Genomic DNA, 19,671 nt, shown 5'->3' on the forward strand with positions numbered 1-19,671 from the left:
TTCTCAGAGTAACTAACGCCTATCATTGCCTGTGTGTGTGTTTGTGTGTTGGAGTGTGAATGGGGGGACTGGACATCACTGCGGTGGAAAGTGGAAGCCTCTTCAGGCTTGAGTCATTCTTGGCTCAGGGGTCTTCATAAAATGAGGTGATCATCACTCTGCTTTCTGAGCTGCTTACGCAAGCTGGAGAAGGCTTCAGAAGAAAGAATGCCTTTCCAATCAGAAGTCTGAGAGCTTTGATAGGCATGTGCTTCTACAACCTTTCTTTGACCCCCAGAGCTTTTGAAAAAGTCCCTTGGGACCAAAACATTTGCATCACAGTGGTAGATGCCACTGGTTTTATCCTGGGCAGCTTATGATGTACTCTTATGTTTCAGAATTAAAATTTAAAAGTAAGTTTCATCATATCCTTCCAACCAAATGGGGAAAACAGATTTCTTTATCTGTAGTGCTTTTGTGTGTATTTCTTTGTATAGCTTTTTTATTGATTCCTCTAGGTATTGAATTAGACATACATAACATCTCATTTGATTGGTGTTGACATTTTACTAGTCTGAGTGAAGGGTAGAAGTCTTATCTGCTTATGTTCCGTCACCCTCCTAGTTTATAATACGTTCATCTTTAACATCTCCTTACATACAGTGAGAAACAATCAGGTAATATTAAAGTTTTTGCTTCAACTTTCAAGAAAATGAAAATATATTGCATTTTCCAATGTTTTTACTTTCTCATTCATTCTTCCTGATACCCCAGAATTTTGTCTTTTATCACTTTCTATTTGAAGAATTTCTTTTAATATTGTACATCAATAGACTTTAATTAAAATAAACAATTTCCTTTAACCATTGTTTTAGGATAGGTCTGCTTGTAACAAATCTGCTGGTTTTCTGTCATGTGAGACTATCTTTTTTTTTTTCTGGATATAGAATTCTACTTGATAGTTTATTGTTTTTGTTTTTTTGTTGTTGCTTTTTAGTTCGGATTTCTTTGGGTATGTCCTGTTTCCTTAATCTATAGGTTTACGTCTTTTGCCAAATTTAGGAAATTTTTAGCCTTCATTTATTTTAATCCTTCGTAGTCTCATTATCTTTCTTTTCTGCTAGACCTCCAGTGATACAAGGGTTAAATCTTTTGTTATAATTTCACAGATCTCTGAGTCTCTGTTCATTCTTTTTCCTCCCCCCCATGATCAACGTCTGATCTTATGGAAATTTGTATAGGAACTCTAAGAAGATAACAGTGAGCTGGGTTTTTTTTTCTTTTTTCTTTTTTATGTTCTTATACTACTACTAACTAAACATATGGCATGTTTTATTTTTCCCCAAAGAAACAAATCAGACACTTGAAAGAATAATTTAAAAAACAAACTCCCCCAAAACAAAATTGAACTGTTTGAACTTTTTCAGTTATTCATGCCAGCAGAACGTCTAACTTGTGTTCACTCATTCCTAAAACTGTTAAAGTGATAGAGGAAAATTCTCTTTGAAATTATCCATGAATATGTTGCTATGACTTATTAGGGTGTATCAGTGTCTATCAATGGCTGTATGTGGTCGTTACTGCCATTACCCTTATTTTACAGGTGAGAACATTGAGGCTGTGGAGGGCTAGATAACTTGCTCAAGATCATGTGACTATTAAGTGTCCTAGATTGGAATATGACGCCGTATCCTTTTAACAGGGTACCATTTACATAGAAGTATTTTTCTATTTTATAAGGTTGGTGTCTCAGCTTTGTATCTTAATTCTGTACTCTCTTACAGTTTTTGGAACCTCGCTTTGTCATTTATCTTCTATAAAAATATGTCTCTTCTATCTAAAGGTTTAAGTTTAAAGTCTTGCAGACTTCTAATCTTCATTTCTTTTGGCCATTATTTCGGTTGTTCTTTTCCATTAACTTTTCTAGTGACTATAATCTGGTTTATGCCCTTTCCACTCTGAGAAGCATTCTGTTTAAGGTTGATAGTGACCCTTTTTCAGTTATTTCTTGAAGGACCTCACGCCAGCCTCTCCTCTAGGCCTAGAGTCTGTTGCACATCTCTACCATAATCTCTTGCCTCAGGTGACTGTGAGTTTATGGTCATCTATAGCCCCCACTACTTTGTCTGCCTGTGTTCTGAATCATACAAGCCAGAGATGGGGTCCTTGAGGCATCCCCCAGTCAGGTTAGGAGAGACATGCCCAAGAGTTAACGTGTCTGATCTTACTCTGCTCCCTTGAGTTCAAGGTGGGGGAGGTAGGAACCAGTCCGCCACCTGCTCAAGACCAAGACTGCCCCCGCTCTGGGAGAGGGTGGAGCAACAGTAGTAAACATGTCACAAAACTTTCCTGCCATTTGAATACAGCTTTTACTTGATCGGACATTGTTTTGGTTGCTCAAAACCTTTGTTTTCCTGAGCTCTTAGAAAATTGGTTCAGAGAGCTTCTAGGGTGGGTTTTTTTTTTTTTTTTAATGTTTCTGTAGAGAAAGAGGGTTTGGAGCTTCCTAGTCCACCATTTTGCTGATGTCCAATAGTGACTTAAAAAAAATTGTGGCAAAGCATACATAACATGTAACTTACCGTTTTAATTATTTCTAAGTGTACAGTTCAGTGGCATTGCGTTGTTCACAGCCATCATCAGTGGTATTTTAACTATAAATTATTTGGCTTCTTTTGCATTTTTCGTTCTATTTGACCTCTCTGTGGCATTTTGCTCTGCTTTTAACTTCCTTTTAGAGTTATCTCAGCTTTCATGATGCTGTTATGTCTTCAGCTTCCCTACTCTGACTGCTCATTTTTGCTGCTTACCCCTCAGATGTTAACGTTTCCAGGATGCAATTATTCACTTTTTCCATTTTCCCTGTGTTTATACTCGTTGGGTAATTGCATCCGTTGTCATGGATTTAAGTGTATTCTCATGACTTCCAAATCTGTATCACAGTCCAGTCTCTCTGTTAAACTCATATATTCAACTGACATCTAGTTATCCGTAAAATGGTTTTCTACAGGGACCTCAAATTCAATATATCTAAAATATTTATCTTTTCTCCTCAAACTGTGTTCTCTGCCTTGGCTAATGAAGTCACTATGTACTCACCTAATCTAGAAACTGTGTAATTCTTCTAATTATATAACCATTCTTAATCCTTCCTATTCCTCTTTCAGTCATTCACCAGGTTCTTTTGCTTCTAATGTTCCATTCCTGTTGCCCCAGCTTGGTTCAGATTTGTCTCTTCTTGTAGCCTAATTGCTCCCTTTTCCACCTGTTTCTTTCTGTTCTAATTCATCATCTTTATCATTGTCATACTTCCATAAAATAAAAACTAGTCATGTTACTCGCCTTCCCCCCAAAATTCCTATGGTTCCAAATGGACATCATAAGATAAATACTGAAATTCTTAGCATGGTTTGTTCCACCTTAATACACATCCTGTAACCCATCTTCAAGCGTTGTCTTCTGCATCTCCTCACCCTTATGGGACGAGAGCATTCTATTTTCATTCCTTAAATTCTTCTTGCCTTTCTTCTCTCTAGATTGCCTTGCCCCACCTCCAGCTTATTCTTTGTAAGTTCTGTTCTTTAAGGATCAACTCAAATTCCATCTCCTGTATGAAGCTTCAGTGGGTTAAACAGTGTTTTCTCTGTGTAGTATCTACTTATAATACTGAAGATCCTGTATTATTTACTTATACCAGAAGACTCCCAGGAAAAGGAAGTATTTATTATTATTATTATTATTATTATTATTATTATTATTACTCTTTTTGTTTTTCTACAGAGGAGGAGGAAGATTTATATATACATAAATAATTATAACATAACAAATACAATAATTCCTGTAATAGGAAGCACATAGGAGGTGTTTATTAACATCTTCTTAGAATGCTGGGGAAGGCAGCACAAAGTAAATGACATTTGAGGCAGTTTGAATACAAGTGATATTCACATTCCAACTGGAGAAAGAGGAGGTGCAAAGGCAGTGGGACAGAGTGAGCATGGTCTGTGTGGGGGATGGCGTACACACTGTGGCTCAAGCCTGATACATGCATGTAGAGAAAACGAGGCTGGAAGGGTATAGTTTGAGACTGATGGGGAAGGGCCATTGTATGTTTTGCTAAATATTTGGAGTAATTAATTTTTTGTACTATAATTGTCCTAGGGGGCGTTGGCATGTATATAGTAATGCCACACTGGTTAAACAGATTTTCATTGTATTTAACATCAGAAGTTGTTAAAATTTCCTGAGGAAATTCTGTTTTCATTTTCATATCAGTGCTTAATTCTGAGAAGTTCCTTATCTTTTTACTTAGTGGAGAGATTTACATGTACCCAAAATATTTTAAGTGGTACATCCTCTGTCATCAAAAGTTTGACAGCAGTCAAAAAAAAAAAAGTCAACCTATTTTAGAAGCAGTTTGGTTTTTAGAAGCCTTGGTTTTACTGCCATAGTTTCAATGGATTTTTTGGTAGTTTGTCAAAAAAGAATGTCTAGGTTTAGAAAAGTAACCATTTAGATTTTGAAATTTTGCTTAAAAATGAATGTTTTTATACTCCATGTATTTTTCTTTCCTAGTGCCATTATAGTCTCATACCTTATAACAGATGTATTATTCCTAACAGATCTAATTCTAAATGACATGTTACACGAGATTCTTACTTTTGTAATTCAAAACTATGCACAGACTAAAGTTTGCAGCAGTGTTCAGTTGAAAGATTTTCTTCTGCTTCTCCTTTGCTTACGCACTGTTGTGAGATAACACAACCGGTGCTTTTCCCCCTCCTAATACCAGTGATTCTTAAGAAATGTGAAATGTCCTTTCTTTAGAGATTCTTTTAAAATGTTATACTTGTTGTTAATTACACTTGCCTTTGTGTGTTTATGTGAAAGTACTTCTCAAATGTGTCTAGCTTTTTTCAGAATACACCGCTATAACTAGTCTGCTATCATTGTTTAGCTGCAAGTAGCAAAGAATTTAATTATGGTTGGATATAGACATTCTTTACCTTGTGTAGCTTCTCCACAGCTTCATAGTGGAAGCCCGAGTACCCCTTCCCAGCCCCAGTGTCTTGACTCCCTTTTCTCTGTTGGTATATGCCTTAGATTATGCTAGAAGAATACCTTCTTGCCCATTTTGTTTCTGTGATAAAAGGCATATAATCTTTGCTTATAGATGATACTGAAAAGCCATACACTGTTTCTGGCTTCTGTAAAAGTGTACAGTGATAGGTCCAAACATCTAGTGACCAAATACAATTAGTGGAGGCAGCTGACTTTCTATTAAGATGTGCACAATTGAATTCTGTGATCAAGCAAAAGTCAGATGCCTTTTGTTAAAAAAAAATTTTTTTTTATTAAATCGTATATGGGATTACTATGCTGGGAATGGTTTAACATCATGACCTAAGATTTACTCTTAAGGTTTTATGACAACATGACTAAAATGTCTATTTTCTCTTAATGTCATTTCTATCAATAGTGATACTAACTTGTAGAACTTTCAAATGTCAGCTAGAGAAATAAAGGAAAGAGTGGGAAGTAGGACTGTCTAAGGGCCAAACACTTGATGTACTTTGCTTGTTTAACTCTCACAAATCCATTCTGAGTTGTAGTTATCCCCATTTTACAAAAGAGAAAACTGAGACCCAAAAAGGTTATATGACTTGCCCTCAACTGTAACATGTAAATATACTGTTTTTTTCTTCACGGTGTTTTTGCTTTATTTTTCATGGTTGAATTCTTTTGACCCATCTGTAATTCATTTTATGATGAATATAACTCAAAAATCATTCTCCTGTAGTGCTGTCCAGTTATACAAACATTTATCAAAGAGTGACACTTGTTGTCAGCCCCATCTTGCCCCTGGCCTCACTATTTGAATAGCCAGGTCTCTTTCTTTCAATGCAGCAAGTCCTATAGCTGATGCATTGGTTAATGCTATTAAAATTCAGCAGCATTTATTGAACTCTTACTGTGTAGTTTAGTAAGAATGCTTTTACTCACAAGAGATAGATCATTCATTTAAACCATAAGGAAAGTTTATCTCAAGAAAGCATGGGAAGAACAGGCTCCAGTGTAGATTAATTCAGTGGTTCAGCAAACATCATTAGAGACCCAGCTTTCTAACATCCTTTGGCTCTGTTGTCTGTGTGTGTTTGGCTTTGTCCCCTGCCAACTTCCTTGAGGCTTCGGTTGTTTAAGGTGTCACATACAGCTACGACAATTCCTCATGAAAGGAGAGACTGTGTCTTACATGATCTCTTACAAGAGAGAAGAAACTTTTCCCAGAAACCTGTGTGTAGGTTTTCCCTCATGTTTCATGTGCCAGCTTATTACCATGTGCATGTGCATGTATTTAAGCTGAACATTGGCAAGAGTAATAGGCCTCCATGTTTGGCCTCAATTAGACTAATCAGAAGTGACCTCCTGGACCTGGGGAAGGTCTCTCCCTCTTTGGAAGCCTCATAGTCTCATGGAGGAGAGTGGATGTCCTGAAAAAAATTGAGGGCGAGTTAAGTAAAGGTAGAAGGGGGAAATAACTGTTGGTTGGAGAGCCAACAGCATCTGCCATGCTGTAAGTAAAACGTGGTGCTGAGTTCTGGGGCTTAGCTGAAGTCTAGCTGTGAAGATTAAAGTAAAAAGTAACTCTATTACAAGGGGAACTGTTGGTTTTAACAGGTAGTTTGGGGAAGGTCGTGCAGAAAAGGGAGTGGTGGTGTATTAGAGACAACAGTACTTTGAGCCAGAACAGTAGGTCTGAGTCCTAACCAGTGTACTTTCTGGTTGTAATTAGAAGAACGAATGACTTGTGATTTTCTATTAATTTTTGAACAGTACATCTTGGATTTAAATATATATGTTTATTCTTCTTAGTTCCTAACTTCATTTTAAAGAGGTTTAGGATTTCTAAATCATGTTTTTATTATAGGTATGTTTATTTGTATAACTCCTAGACTGAGAGTTAGTATTTTGATTGTAACACCTCTTACTAGCTAGCTGTGAGGCATTGGACAAGTTAGTTAATATTTCTGATTGTTGCTTGCCTTGGCTATGAACTGGGTGGTTGAACAAGGTATTTTCTTGATTCTGCCTAACATTTAGTAATTTTTAAAAAGCTTATTTGGAGTAAGGCTGGAGGCAGTTGTTTTCAGTATATTTACTGAAGAGAGAGCATGTGAGTAAAATTTAATATACATATCTCCCTTTTTAATGTTTCTGATTAGAAAACAGTTTAAGATGTTAAAATTTAGATGTTTGAACCTTTTAAGACTGCAAAGTGTCTTTGGAAGTAGATATTTACTAGGAGCTCTTAAAATAATAGTTATTATAAAATATAATAATATATCGATATTATTGCATTATGCCTACTTGCATTTCCCTGACAACTTTATCAAAATCCTGCCTAAAAATTTTTCTTGTGTAGCTAATATTATTTGCAGTAATCTGTAAAATTATTTGAAGTGACATGGTGCACTGAAATTTTAGTATCTAATCTAAGAAAAGTATTATTTCTTGAGTGATATAATGCTTTTGCTGTGGAGCATAAAAATCATTGGTTTAATGTACATTTTATGCCCACTTGTTCAGGACATTCTGCAAGGTGCTGTGGGGAAAAAAATGAGATCTTAACTGTGATTTCTGTCTTGAAGAACTTAAAGTCTAGTCATAGGTTTTTTTAAAAAATGAATTCATATTTAATTTACTTTTCCCTAGAAAATAGTGAATTCAAATATATATGGTTTGGTTTTCAATTTAGAATAGACCAAGTAAAGGTTCTCAACTCTTTTCTGTAAAAATAATTAAGAGAAATTTTCAAATGGCTCTTTAAGACTAAGAATAGAATTTGCTCTGGTGGAGGAGTTTTTTGCCTTTTTTTTTTTCAGGTCTGTTCAAACCTCTGAATTCTGAAAAGCCAGTAATAGGGTGGGTTGATCTCTTCAAGCAGTCAACAATATTGGTGTTAACTAGTCATTTTCTCCATGGTCAGTTTCCAGCTTATGCAGTAATATGTTTTAAAGCCTATTAAAATTTGACTGGACTTTTTGGTTTCCTAGGGAAATATTTAAAGTATTCTAAAATAGCTGAATTATTCACACCCGTGGCTTAACACAAAGTATAAAGCCTGTGTATCCTCTGGCTTTAGTCTCTCCTTCAGCCTTTTTATGAACATGACTATATAGGGTCTCCAGTAGGTGTGTTTTTCTTTGCTGCTTCTGTTTTTCATTCTTGGGCTTTGTTGTAGCAAACTAAATTTCCCCAGCAAAATAAAATGAGGATTACTTGGGATTATCTGAATGTTCTTTCTGCTCCTCCTACGTGACAGGATGTAATCTGAATAGATGCATTCCCACTTCAGCACTGATTGGTACACATTTACACTGCCCTGCCCTTTCTTAGATAATATTTAAATATCCCCTTAAAAGTAAAAGTGAAAGCCCATGTTTGTCTTTTACTAATGATTGCCCTAGAAAGTGCTTCAGGGAAAGAAAGAGAACTCTTATAAAAACCTGATATATTTATAAAAAAACATACAAACCATAAAAATTTATCTAAATGCAGAATTTGTCTTATATTAAACTTCACATTTTAGGAACTAATATTTAGCTATTACCTTATAAAATATTTGTAGTTAAAAATATAGGCTGCTTGTTTTTGATGACTGTGAAGTAAATAAATGCAGTAGTTAAGGGGAAGTGAAAACTGAAATAAAAGGAAGTGAGTTGAAGTCACTTGTAGCCAATTTGTGGTGATTTTACTGCTCCTTTGCCTGGGAGAGTTAGAAGGTGAAAACTCTGTATATGAAATAGAAGCAAATTTTCTAGAAATAAATTTTCTCTTCTCCCTGTACTCATGTAACCCTGTAGAAGGTGTTAAATGAATACAAGATGTATGAAAAGGAACAGATTAAGTGTTAAAGCATTTGTTTTATTCTTTTCTCATTGAAAAAGGAAAGTGTTCATAGTGTGATCCCCAAAACTAACTTTGTTTGTTTGTTTATTTGTTTAGGATGGATTGGATGCTTTGGTATATGATTTGGATTTCCCTGCCTTAAGAAAAAACAAAAATATTGACAACTTTTTAAGCAGATGTAAGTAATTTTTCATGGAGGTTAATGGCAGACTATATATAATGAAAACTTGACTTACATAATTCAAGCCCTTCTTTTTTTCTTTCTGTCTACTCTTTGATTATTTCATCAATAACATCTACATCAAATGAGTAGAAAATGGGAAAGAAATTTTGTCAGTTTGGGTGTCTACCAGGAGAATCTATAAAATATTTTGCAGAGAAGGTAATGAAAAGTAAATGGCTAGAATAAGTATGTTAAGTAAAACACATACATGTACATTGAATTTCAGTAATGTATTTATCCTCTTTTTTTAAATAAGTGAATTAGCTGTTACATTTTAATACCTGCAAGGTAAGAATCAATTACATGAATTGTAAAGCCCTCCTTCTACTGAGATATGAGAATTTTCTCCATGAAAGTTGGGTTAAATTTTACTTTTACAGACTTTTTTTTAATAAACACCTTTTTTTTTGGATTTTGATATTAGATATTATCATTTAAAAATTTGATTAAAGAGATTCTAAAAATGGCAATGTGACGATCTAGAACAGCCAAAACAATTTTGGAAACTTAAGAACAAAGTTGAAGGACTAACATTATTGGATTTCAAGATCAAGGCAGTGTAAAGTTAATGAAAGAATAAACAAATAGATAAATGGAACAGAATAGAGACCAGAAATAGACCCATACTTATAATCAGTTGATTTTCAACAAAGATGATAAGATAAACGTATCTTACCAGTCTTAAAGAAGGTAATGGAGGAGGATCATTGTATGTATGAAGAAAATCCATGAACCTGAAAGTAAAAATGTGTATAGAGCGTTCATTTGGATTAAAAAAATAAACCAGAAACGGTATTTTATGGTAGCATACTATAGCTCTCCTAATGCAGACTGCAAAGTGGCATAGTAATTATTGGTAGGGATGATGTAGCAGCTCTCCAGTTTTTAAAGCATACGGAACAGTTAATAATATTTGTATTTGCTTTGCCAATAATTTGTTATTGAGAAGTTAATGAGAATAATTGCTATTCTGAGTTTAATTGTGACCAAAAATGCTAAATTGGCTAGTGTTTGGGATGTGACAGAGACCTTGAGACAAAGCATTCAGTTCACTTAAGATCAAAGTTTGTCAACAGTAGCACTGTTGACAGTGTGAGTCAGATGACTTTTTGTTGTGGGTGACTGTCCTTTCTGTTGTAGGATGTTTAGCAGTATCCCTGGCCTTTGGCTTCCAGATGCCAGTAGCATACTCTTCCTCCTTCCCCAATTGTGACAACCAAAAATATCTCGAGGCTTTGTCAGACGTTGCCCCCAGTTGAGAACCACTGCCTAAGACTTTATATATAAACGAAGGAAAGAAATTCTAGGCAGTCAGTCATGTGCTCCAAGCTTAGGAAATTTAATCAAATTTATTAAAAAGATAAATCCTATTAATAGTGATTCCAGTGAAGGATGAAATTTCAAAAAGGGGTAAATATAAGAATGCTGCAGCCAAAGGAACCAGGGTTATTCCACAGGGAGTTCGCAGCCCAGATTGGAAAGGACATGAGTGACTGTATCAAATGTGAATACATATTCAGGAATAAATGCAAAAACGTAATATAAATCTATAAAAATTGTGTTAGGCCAAAGCCTGTGATGAGCCAAGACTTGTGAAGAGTTCTTAAGGCAACAAGAGTGACTTCTTCCCTTTAGTCCTTCCCCATTTAGGGTTATGGGGACAGTATATGTGAGAAAATGATAAGTTCACTACATGAGACCATTTATTCTTGAAATATTTTTTGAATGTCCAGTCACTGCAGATAATGTTTTTTTCTTAAAAACTGCCCATCTTACCATCTTGTGGGGAGAACTACAGAAGTAGTAACTTATGTATACCTTTGTAATAATGGAAGCTTGTTGAGAAAGTAATGATACACAGATCTTGAAAGAGTAAAGAAAGGCTTCAGAAAGAAATATTTGAGTTGATAAAGGATGGGCTAGATTTCTCAGTTGAGGAAGAATAGTTCAGGCAACAAAGGAACAGCATTTGTTAAGCCACCCAAAGTATGGTATCTTTGAGGAACCTAGATTTGGTATAAATTGAATTTGGTTTATGATGACCAGAAAGGGGTAAGGAGGACAGATGGCAGAAGAAGATACTGAACTGGCAGATTGGGGCTGTTGGATTAGTGGATTGGATAAAAAAGAATTACTTACTGTCTAATTTTTTGTTTTCATTATTCTCATCATTTTTAAAAACTTAGGTAAAGGAATTGAAGTTCAGGGAAAGAGAAAAAATTTGAGTACTTTAAATTAGTTTATAGCCCCAAATCTAGGCAGGTTACACCTAATACATGATTTGTACCTTGTTTTTTGATGTGATGGTTTTTTATGGGTTGGCACCTTTTTAGAAAACACTATTCTGAGAAAGTTTCTGAGAGATAATTCTAGGCTAGTGGTTACCTTTGAAAGAGGAAAGCTTGAGGTTCAAGGCTTGTAATTTAACATTTTATTTTAAACAAAAGACCAGAAGCAAATAGGGCAGAATGTTAACTGTTAATTTCATCTTGATAATGGGTACAACAAACAACCACACACACAACAAGAACAAAATTTCAGTTGGGATGTAGAAAATAGTTCTTTCAAAAGGTTCTATCCTTGAAAAGGGTAAATCATTGTATCATTGTGTTAAATTACTGCATTAAAGGGTAAATTACATGCATCACTATAAAAGAAATATATGTGAAGTTTTTGTTTATTTTTCCAAGTGATTATCATTAGTAGCCAAAGCAATATTTTAATGAAGTTTAACCTTTTCTCTAGTGGTTATTTAAATTCCTTCCAAAAACAATATTTCATGAATTACGTTTAATTAGATAGATATTTATTTGTATATAAACAGGCAGTAATGCTCATTAGAAACCTTGATATGTTATTACTCTGGCATTCTTCAAAAAATAAAATGTGTCTTTTTCTTAATTTTTAAATTTGTTTAATCATGATACCTTTTTATTAAATGATTATTATGATAATTAATGTTAGTGTTATTAAATTGGCTATTTATTTGTTGGTGATTGAAAGCAATACACAGTGATCTTTTATTTAAAAAAACAGAGAAACAGGTTTTACTTTAGCAGATTCTGCTAGTATTATCAGTGAATCTGTACATCTAAGGAAGTAAAAACAACTTGATTGTGTTTGCCTTAGTTCCTTGTAGAATTACACAAAAGGTACATACTACTCAACTGAAAAAGTAAACTTTTTTCTCATTTTAAATGAAGATAGGGAGTGGGTATAGCTCAGCCGTAGAATGCATGCTTAGCATGTACAAGTCCTGGGTTCAATCCCCAGTGCCTCCATTAAAAAAAAAAAATATATATATATATATATATTAAGGTATAATAATAATTTGAACAAAGTATCAAAAGTATTTTAAAATATATTTTAAAATTTTCATTTGGGGGGTATTTTATTGTTTGATTGATTGATTAATTGAGGAGGTACTGGGAATTGAACCCAGGACCTTGTGCATGCTAAGCACACACTTTACAACTTGAGCTGTATCCTCCCCTGAAACATCAGAAGTTTTAATGACTTTTATAAAAGCCCTTATTTTAACATTTATGGCTAGTTTCTCCTAAGTGTCTCATTAGATTTATAAAATCATGTACTGTAATATTGAAAATGAGTACTACATTACCTGTAGTAAAATTAAAGATGGTTTTCATGTACTTTGAATATAAAGTTAGATGTAGTTACACATCTACAGTTTTTGAGGAATTCTAAGGAGCAAAAATTGTAAAACTGAAAAATTTGTATATCATCAATTCTTCATTTAAAATGGGTAAGTTTCTTGAGAAGAAGAGAATATAAATGAATTATACTGATCATGTATTATTAATATACAACTCCATTTTCAAGTTCTTCAAGTGATTAAAAAACTGTAGAACTACCACTTGGTAGTGGCATTAAAAGCTTCCTTCTCCACAACTAAATACTAAGGTATATTTAAGAGTCTGCATTAATGTGGGACGTATTCAGCCAGAAAGTTTTGAAATGTAGTAGGTTTTGGCGTGTTTCTTTGCTTATGAAGTCTATAAATAACTTTTATAGTCAGATAACTCTAGCACTTGAGTGGTGAATGTATCTCCATTTCTGGCAAAAGAGGGCAGGATTGTAGTCATAATATTTTGGGATTTTTTCCCCCCAGAATGGATATAGAAGTGTAAGAAAAATAGCACTTTGTTAAAGGGTATAAGACCAATAGATCATCATAGAGAGCCTAGAAGCATACTTTTTATTATTATATGGAGGTCTGATGTAAACTTAATATGGCAGTTAGGTCATTGGGAAAGAGGTAGATTATTTAGTAATTGTATTGAGGCAATTGGATATCCATAAATGAGGAGAAAATGAAATTAAATCTCCATTTCAGAACATTTACCAATGTAAAGACATAAAGTACTAGATGAAATAACAGATAATATGTTTATACTCTTCAAGTAGGAAATACCTTTTTTTAAATGCAAGATAACCAGGGCTAGAAACTGTAAAGGAAACATTTGCAGATTTTGCCATATCAAAATATATATATAAATAAAGATTACTGACAAACTGGAAAAAATTACAACATATATAATAGAAATATATTCCCAGTATATAAAGAGATCCTTCCAGTCAATAAGAAAAACAAAAACAATAAAAAAAGGACAAAGTAATTGAATATGTATTATAAAGGAGAAAAAATACAAATGACCAATGAGCAGTTAACAATTAAAGAAATATTACTATTTCAGGAAATATGGGTTAACATAAGAACCATCCTCCTCTATCCCCACTCTTGCAACCTGAAAGAGAAAGATAAAAAAGAATAATGTCTAGGATTGATAAGTATTAAGTGAGAGTGAAAATCAGTGCAGTCATTTTGGAGGGCAGTTGGACAGCAATTTTAAAACTAATAATGTTCATGAGTGTAACCTAATACTTTTACTTAAAGAAAAGTATCATGCAAAAACAGATTTGCAAATACACAGGAATGTTCATCATAGCAAATACATAGTTTGAGCAAAAAGTTAGAACAACCCAAATCAAAATCAGTAGATTTCTGTCAGCTATCCACAGAGTGTTCAGTGAAAAGCAAGTTGCAAAATATCTTTTTATGTTAATAAGTGTGGGTAACACATTTTAAAGAATGAGTACATATATTCTATTGGATGAATATACCGTAATTTAATAACTGTTTCTGATAGTGGACACTTAGGTTCCTTCCAGCTTTTTACTGTTATAAATGAGGCTGTAATTAACATTTTTTGTACACATTTGTTATACTTGCTTTTTCTTTCTTTGGAGTGAATTCCAGGAATTGCTAAGTCAAAATTCTCATCCAGTTTACATTTTGATATATATTTTCAAAATGCAGTTTTATGCCAGAAAGAGGTATAAAAGTCAGATTTTTTAATGGAGCCATAAAATTGAATATGTTATACAGTATAATCTAGGATGTTACGAAATCTTGTTTGAAGTTATGACAAATAAAATACCACTAAATCAGATAGATTTTCAAGAAGAAATGTTAAATATCCTCTTTATTTACTTTTTAAATAAATTATTCATTTTGGAATAAACTCATGGAAAAGTTGCAAAAATAGTACAGAGATTCCTGTATGCCCTTCACCCAGCTTTCCCTAGTGTTAACCAACATCTTATATAATCATGACACATTGACAAAACTAAGAAATTAAAATGGTGTATTACTCTAAACTACATACTTTACTCAGATAGTAGTTTTTACACTTATCTCCTTTTTTGGTTCCAGAATCCAATCTAGAATATCACATTGTATTTAGTTGCCGTTTCTCCTTAGTCTTCTTAATCTGAGAGAGTTTCTCAAGCTTTCCTTGTTTTTTATGACCTTGACAGTTTTGAAGATTACTGACCAGGTATTTTGTAGAACCTTCCTCAGTTTGGTTTTCTCTGATGTTTTCTTATAATTAGACTGGGGTTATTGGTTTTGGGGATGGGTACCACAGGGGTGAAATGTGCTTCTCATCACATTGTATCTGGGATATATGATATCATCATGATTTGTCAATGGTAAAGTTAACCTTAGCCCTTGTTATACAATAGTGACTGCCAGTCTTTTTGCCTGGAAACTTACCGGTTTTCCTCTCCATACCTTACTTTGGAATCTGGTCACTAGTCCAGCCCACACTCAGAGGGAGAGGAATCAATAAACTCCATCTGCAGACTCAAAAGGCTACATATTGTCTCTCATAAAGCAAATGTTTCTGATTTTGATCAAGTCTAATTTATCATCTGTTTGTTATGGATTATGCTTTTGGTGTGGTATGTAAAAATGATTGACAAGCCCAAGATTGATTTTTATGGAAACAGCTTTATTGAGATGATTTACTTACTATAAGTTTCACCCATTTGAAGTGTACAACTCATTGTTTTTTGTGTGCATTTATAGTTGTGCAGTCATTACCGCAGTTACTTTTTGAACATTCGTCACCTCATAAAGAAACCCTGTATCCATTGACAGTCAGTTCTCCCCAAGCTCCCCAGCCCCAGGCAATGACTGATCTATTTTATGTGTTTATAGATTTTCCAATATGGATATTTCCTATAGATGGAATCATACAATGTGTGATGCGTTATGATTGGCTTTTTAGACTTAGCATGATCTCTTCAGGGTTCACTGTGTTGGGCATTTATTTTCTTTTTAATTGCCAGATAATATTCCATGGTTTGGATATGCCACATTTTGTTTATTCATCCATCAGTCAGTACACATTTAGATTGTTTTTACTTTCTGGCTATTATAAATAATGTTGCTGTGAACATTTGTGTACAAGTTTTTGTGTGGACACAGGTTTTCATTTCTCTTGGGTAGATACTTAAAAGTAGAATTCTTGAGCCATATGGTAATTCTGTGTTTAACATTTTGAGACACCCAAGATTTATTTTTAAGTATATACTTTTATTATTTTGGAGTAAATATATGTGACTTTTCTGTTGTTCCTGAACAGATAAGAACTGCAAGTAATTGGTTGTCTCCATTTGTAAATAGTATCGTTAAATGTTTTTAATGTTTCAGTAAGTATCATTGAGCACAGATACATCAAGGACATATCCATGAATGAAGTATTATCTCTGCCCTCAAAGAAATGGGAATATACAGTCTAACAGAAGAAATATAACTATGTAGACAATTCCAGGCCATATTGACAGTTGAAATAATAGAGAAATAGTGGTGTCCTAGAGGAGGGCGGTGGCCTATCAGATTGAGAGGATCAGGAATGGTTGAGGGAGGAGATAGTTAAAGGATGAGATCTTGTTGATAGTAACCTGCTCAAATAAAGTGAGACTAACCATTTTAGGTTGGTGACCAACATCTGCAGAGGAATGGAACTATGAAACAGTATGGCTGTGTGGGAAACTGCAAATAACTGGGCATTGCTAGAGCTTTATTGGGGAGAATATCTAGAAATAAAAGATTGGAAAATCAGAGTAACAAGATCTAAAAGCCATTTTATGCTATGTTGAGGTGTTTGGGATTTGGTTTTGTTTTTTTTCTAATCTGTTTCCCAAAATGGATTTCTGTGTGTGGGTGGGTGGGTGGACACACATATGCTCACACAGGTGCACATAATGGTAATGTATGGCACATCTTCCAAGGGCTTGAATTCTATTTGAACATTTGGGCATAGAATAATAATAATTATTATTACATATTATTATTATTACTCATTATTACATTAAAACAATCAGATTTTTATGGAATTGAATCTCACATTGTAAATTTTCCAGGCAAGTTTTAGATAATTTCAGAGCTTGTTAGGGCTGCCTTGACTACTCTAAAAGTATGAAAGGTGTACTGGATTTTTTAGGCAAAGAGTAATAGAATATTGGACAGTGTGTTATGTTTGGCTTTTATTGCCATACTTTATCTATTCTGGCTTTGTTGTTGTTGTTGCTAATGGAGATACTAGGCTTGAACCCATGACTTTGTGCATGCCTTTACCACTGAGCTATATCCTGCCACCCACCGATTCTGACATTTTTTAAAAACATTTTTTTAAACAATTGCAATCTCTTACAATCTAGAGTGGTACATAAAATGATGGTGCATTTTATAATCTGGGATCTTAAGCTACGTAAAATGTATCCTTATCTCATTTGAAAGCAACAGAGTCATTATATACAGAAAACTTGAAATAAATAAAAAATGTGAAGAGTAAAATAATTTATAATCTCATACTTAGAGATAACTGCAAGTATTATTTTGGTATATTTCCTTCTGGCCTTTTTCTGCCTATATATACAACAAATATTTGTATTTTTATAAAATTGAGTTCATATACCACATGTAGTTTTTTCTGTTCAACGTCGTATGTTGAACATCATTCTATGTAATTATTCTTCAACAATACAATTTTAAATATTGCCTAATACTCCATTGTTTGTATATGAAATTATTTAATTTTGTATTTTTTAAAAACTGGAAATCTTGGTTCTACATCATATCTAATTTCTTTAGGATAAATTCCTAGGAGTAGAAATTATTGGGTATAGAGTGTGATTTTTTTTTAAAGACTTAAAAATCATCCATTTGCTTTCTAGAAAGTTAGATTGAAGAGTTTGTATGTGCTTGAAATCTTTTTAAAATTCTTCGTAACCCTGAAACTATAAATTCTCAACATTTCTGCAGTGCCTCTTTTTGCTAACTTGTGATTATTTAGAGATGATTAGCTAGTTAGTGGCCTATCAGGACATACAGTGTTTGTGACTCAGTTTGCCCATTTCATTCCTTGCTAACTGTGCTATGTAGTAATACCTCACTTTTCTCAACCTTAGCTTTCTGCCAGTTATCACCTTGCTCAACACAATTGACAATCAGATATTGTTAAAAAGATCTGATGGTTACACAGTCCTGCTTACTGGTCTTAAAAGTAGTAAGGGTTTACCATATTTATAATTTTGCAAGTATTTTGTATTAAACAAATTCTATAAATAACAAAGAGGTTAATATTTACTATGGGAAAAAATGAAAACACTATAGGAAGGATTGGAAGTTCTGAGAATTTTGCAGTTTTAGTTAGGGTGACTGGGCTAGGGCTCACTAAAATGTGGTAATTTCAGAAAAGAGTTGAAGTAGTTGGGAGTGTTAGCTATGCAGATGTTTTAGGAAAGAGAACGGCTTACAGAGGAACAGCCATGCAAAGACAATAAGAGAGAAGTGTACCTGGCGTGTTTGAGGAGCAGCAAGGAAGCCATTGTGGCTGAGAGGATTAAGCAAGGGAGAGAATAGTAGGATGATGTCAGAGAAGGAAGGAAATAGGGAGGGTAGGTCATGTAGAGTCTTGTAGTCCATTGTAAGGTCTTTGACTTCTGCTCTGTGTAAGATGGCAAGACATTAGAGTTTTCATTAGAGAAGTGACATGAACTGACTTGTGTTTTATGAATATCATCCAGTGTTAAGAACAGACTACCGAGAAGCAGGGGCAGACAGCAGGAAATCAGTTAAGAAGCGATTGCAATAATCCAAGGAAGAGATGATGGTGGCTTGGTCCAGCATGGTAGCACTGTAGAGGGTGAAAAGTTATCAGGTTCCAGATATATTTCAAAGGTAGAGCCAGCATATTTTCCTGAAAGATAGGATATAGAGTATAAGGATAAAAAAGAAAGGAGTCAGGAATGCCCCTAGGTTTTTGCTCCAAGCAAAATTAGCCCATCAACTGAAATGTTGAAATCATAGGTAGAGGTTTTGGGTGAGAACACATTACACTTGAGATACCTGTTAGCCAAGTAGATACAAGTAAGCAATTGAATATATAAATCTACAGCTTAAGAGAGAGTTCTGAACTTGAGATGAAAGTCTGGGAGTTGTTGACATTTCAGTGCTTTTTTAGAGCCAACTAAATAAATGAGTGTAAATAAAGAAGAAAACAGTGTGAAAGACTGAGCCTTGAGATGCTTCATTATTAAGATAAGAAATCTGAGAGAAGAGGACCAGCAAAGGCAACTGAAAAGTAATCATTGACATTAAAAATACCCTGAGTATTTTAAGAATGTGGTATCCTGGAAGTCAAGTGTAGAAAGTATAGCAGGAGAGAGTGATCAAACTGTGAAAAGCTACTGAGACATCAAGATGAGGACTGAGAATTGCTTGTTGCATTTAGCAATGTGGTGGTTAGCTGTGACTTTTGACATGCAGTTTTGGTAGGACCGTAATGGCCAGAGTTCACCCAGGATGGATTTAATAGCAAATATGAGGAAAGATTTAGAGGTGACGATGACTTTTGAGGGATTTTGCTATAGTGGAGTTGAATAATAGGATAGTAGTTGGTGAGAGAAATGGCATCAAAAGATTTGTTTGTTTAAGATGGGAATGAGAATAGCATGATAGGTTCCAGTTAGAAGGGGAAAAGCTTAATGGTATGGTACACGAGAAAGATGGGAGAATTGCCAGAGCAATGTCCTTGAACTAGTGAAAAAGGATGACATCACTGGTGGAAGGATTGGTGTGAAATAGCAGTATTATCCTATAATGAAAAGTAAAGAGACTTAATATATGAGTGCACATGCTAGTAGTTGAATGTGAACATAACAGATATAATTGCAGTGGTAAGTCT

At 34.2% G+C, this 19,671-nt stretch overlaps 1 protein-coding gene across 1 annotated transcript in view; it reads left to right on the top strand.

Annotated features, from left to right (window-relative positions):
- Window positions 1–19,671, top strand: part of ROCK1 (Rho associated coiled-coil containing protein kinase 1) — a 108,028-nt gene that overhangs the window by 15,070 nt on the left and 73,287 nt on the right. The window contains exon 2 of the mRNA XM_006205119.3: window positions 8,986–9,067. Coding sequence (XP_006205181.1) covers window positions 8,986–9,067 — 82 coding nt within the window. The remainder of the gene's footprint in view (window positions 1–8,985; window positions 9,068–19,671) is intronic.

Source organism: Vicugna pacos, chromosome 24 (genome assembly GCF_048564905.1).
Source record: "Vicugna pacos chromosome 24, VicPac4, whole genome shotgun sequence".
NCBI lineage: Eukaryota > Metazoa > Chordata > Mammalia > Artiodactyla > Camelidae > Vicugna > Vicugna pacos.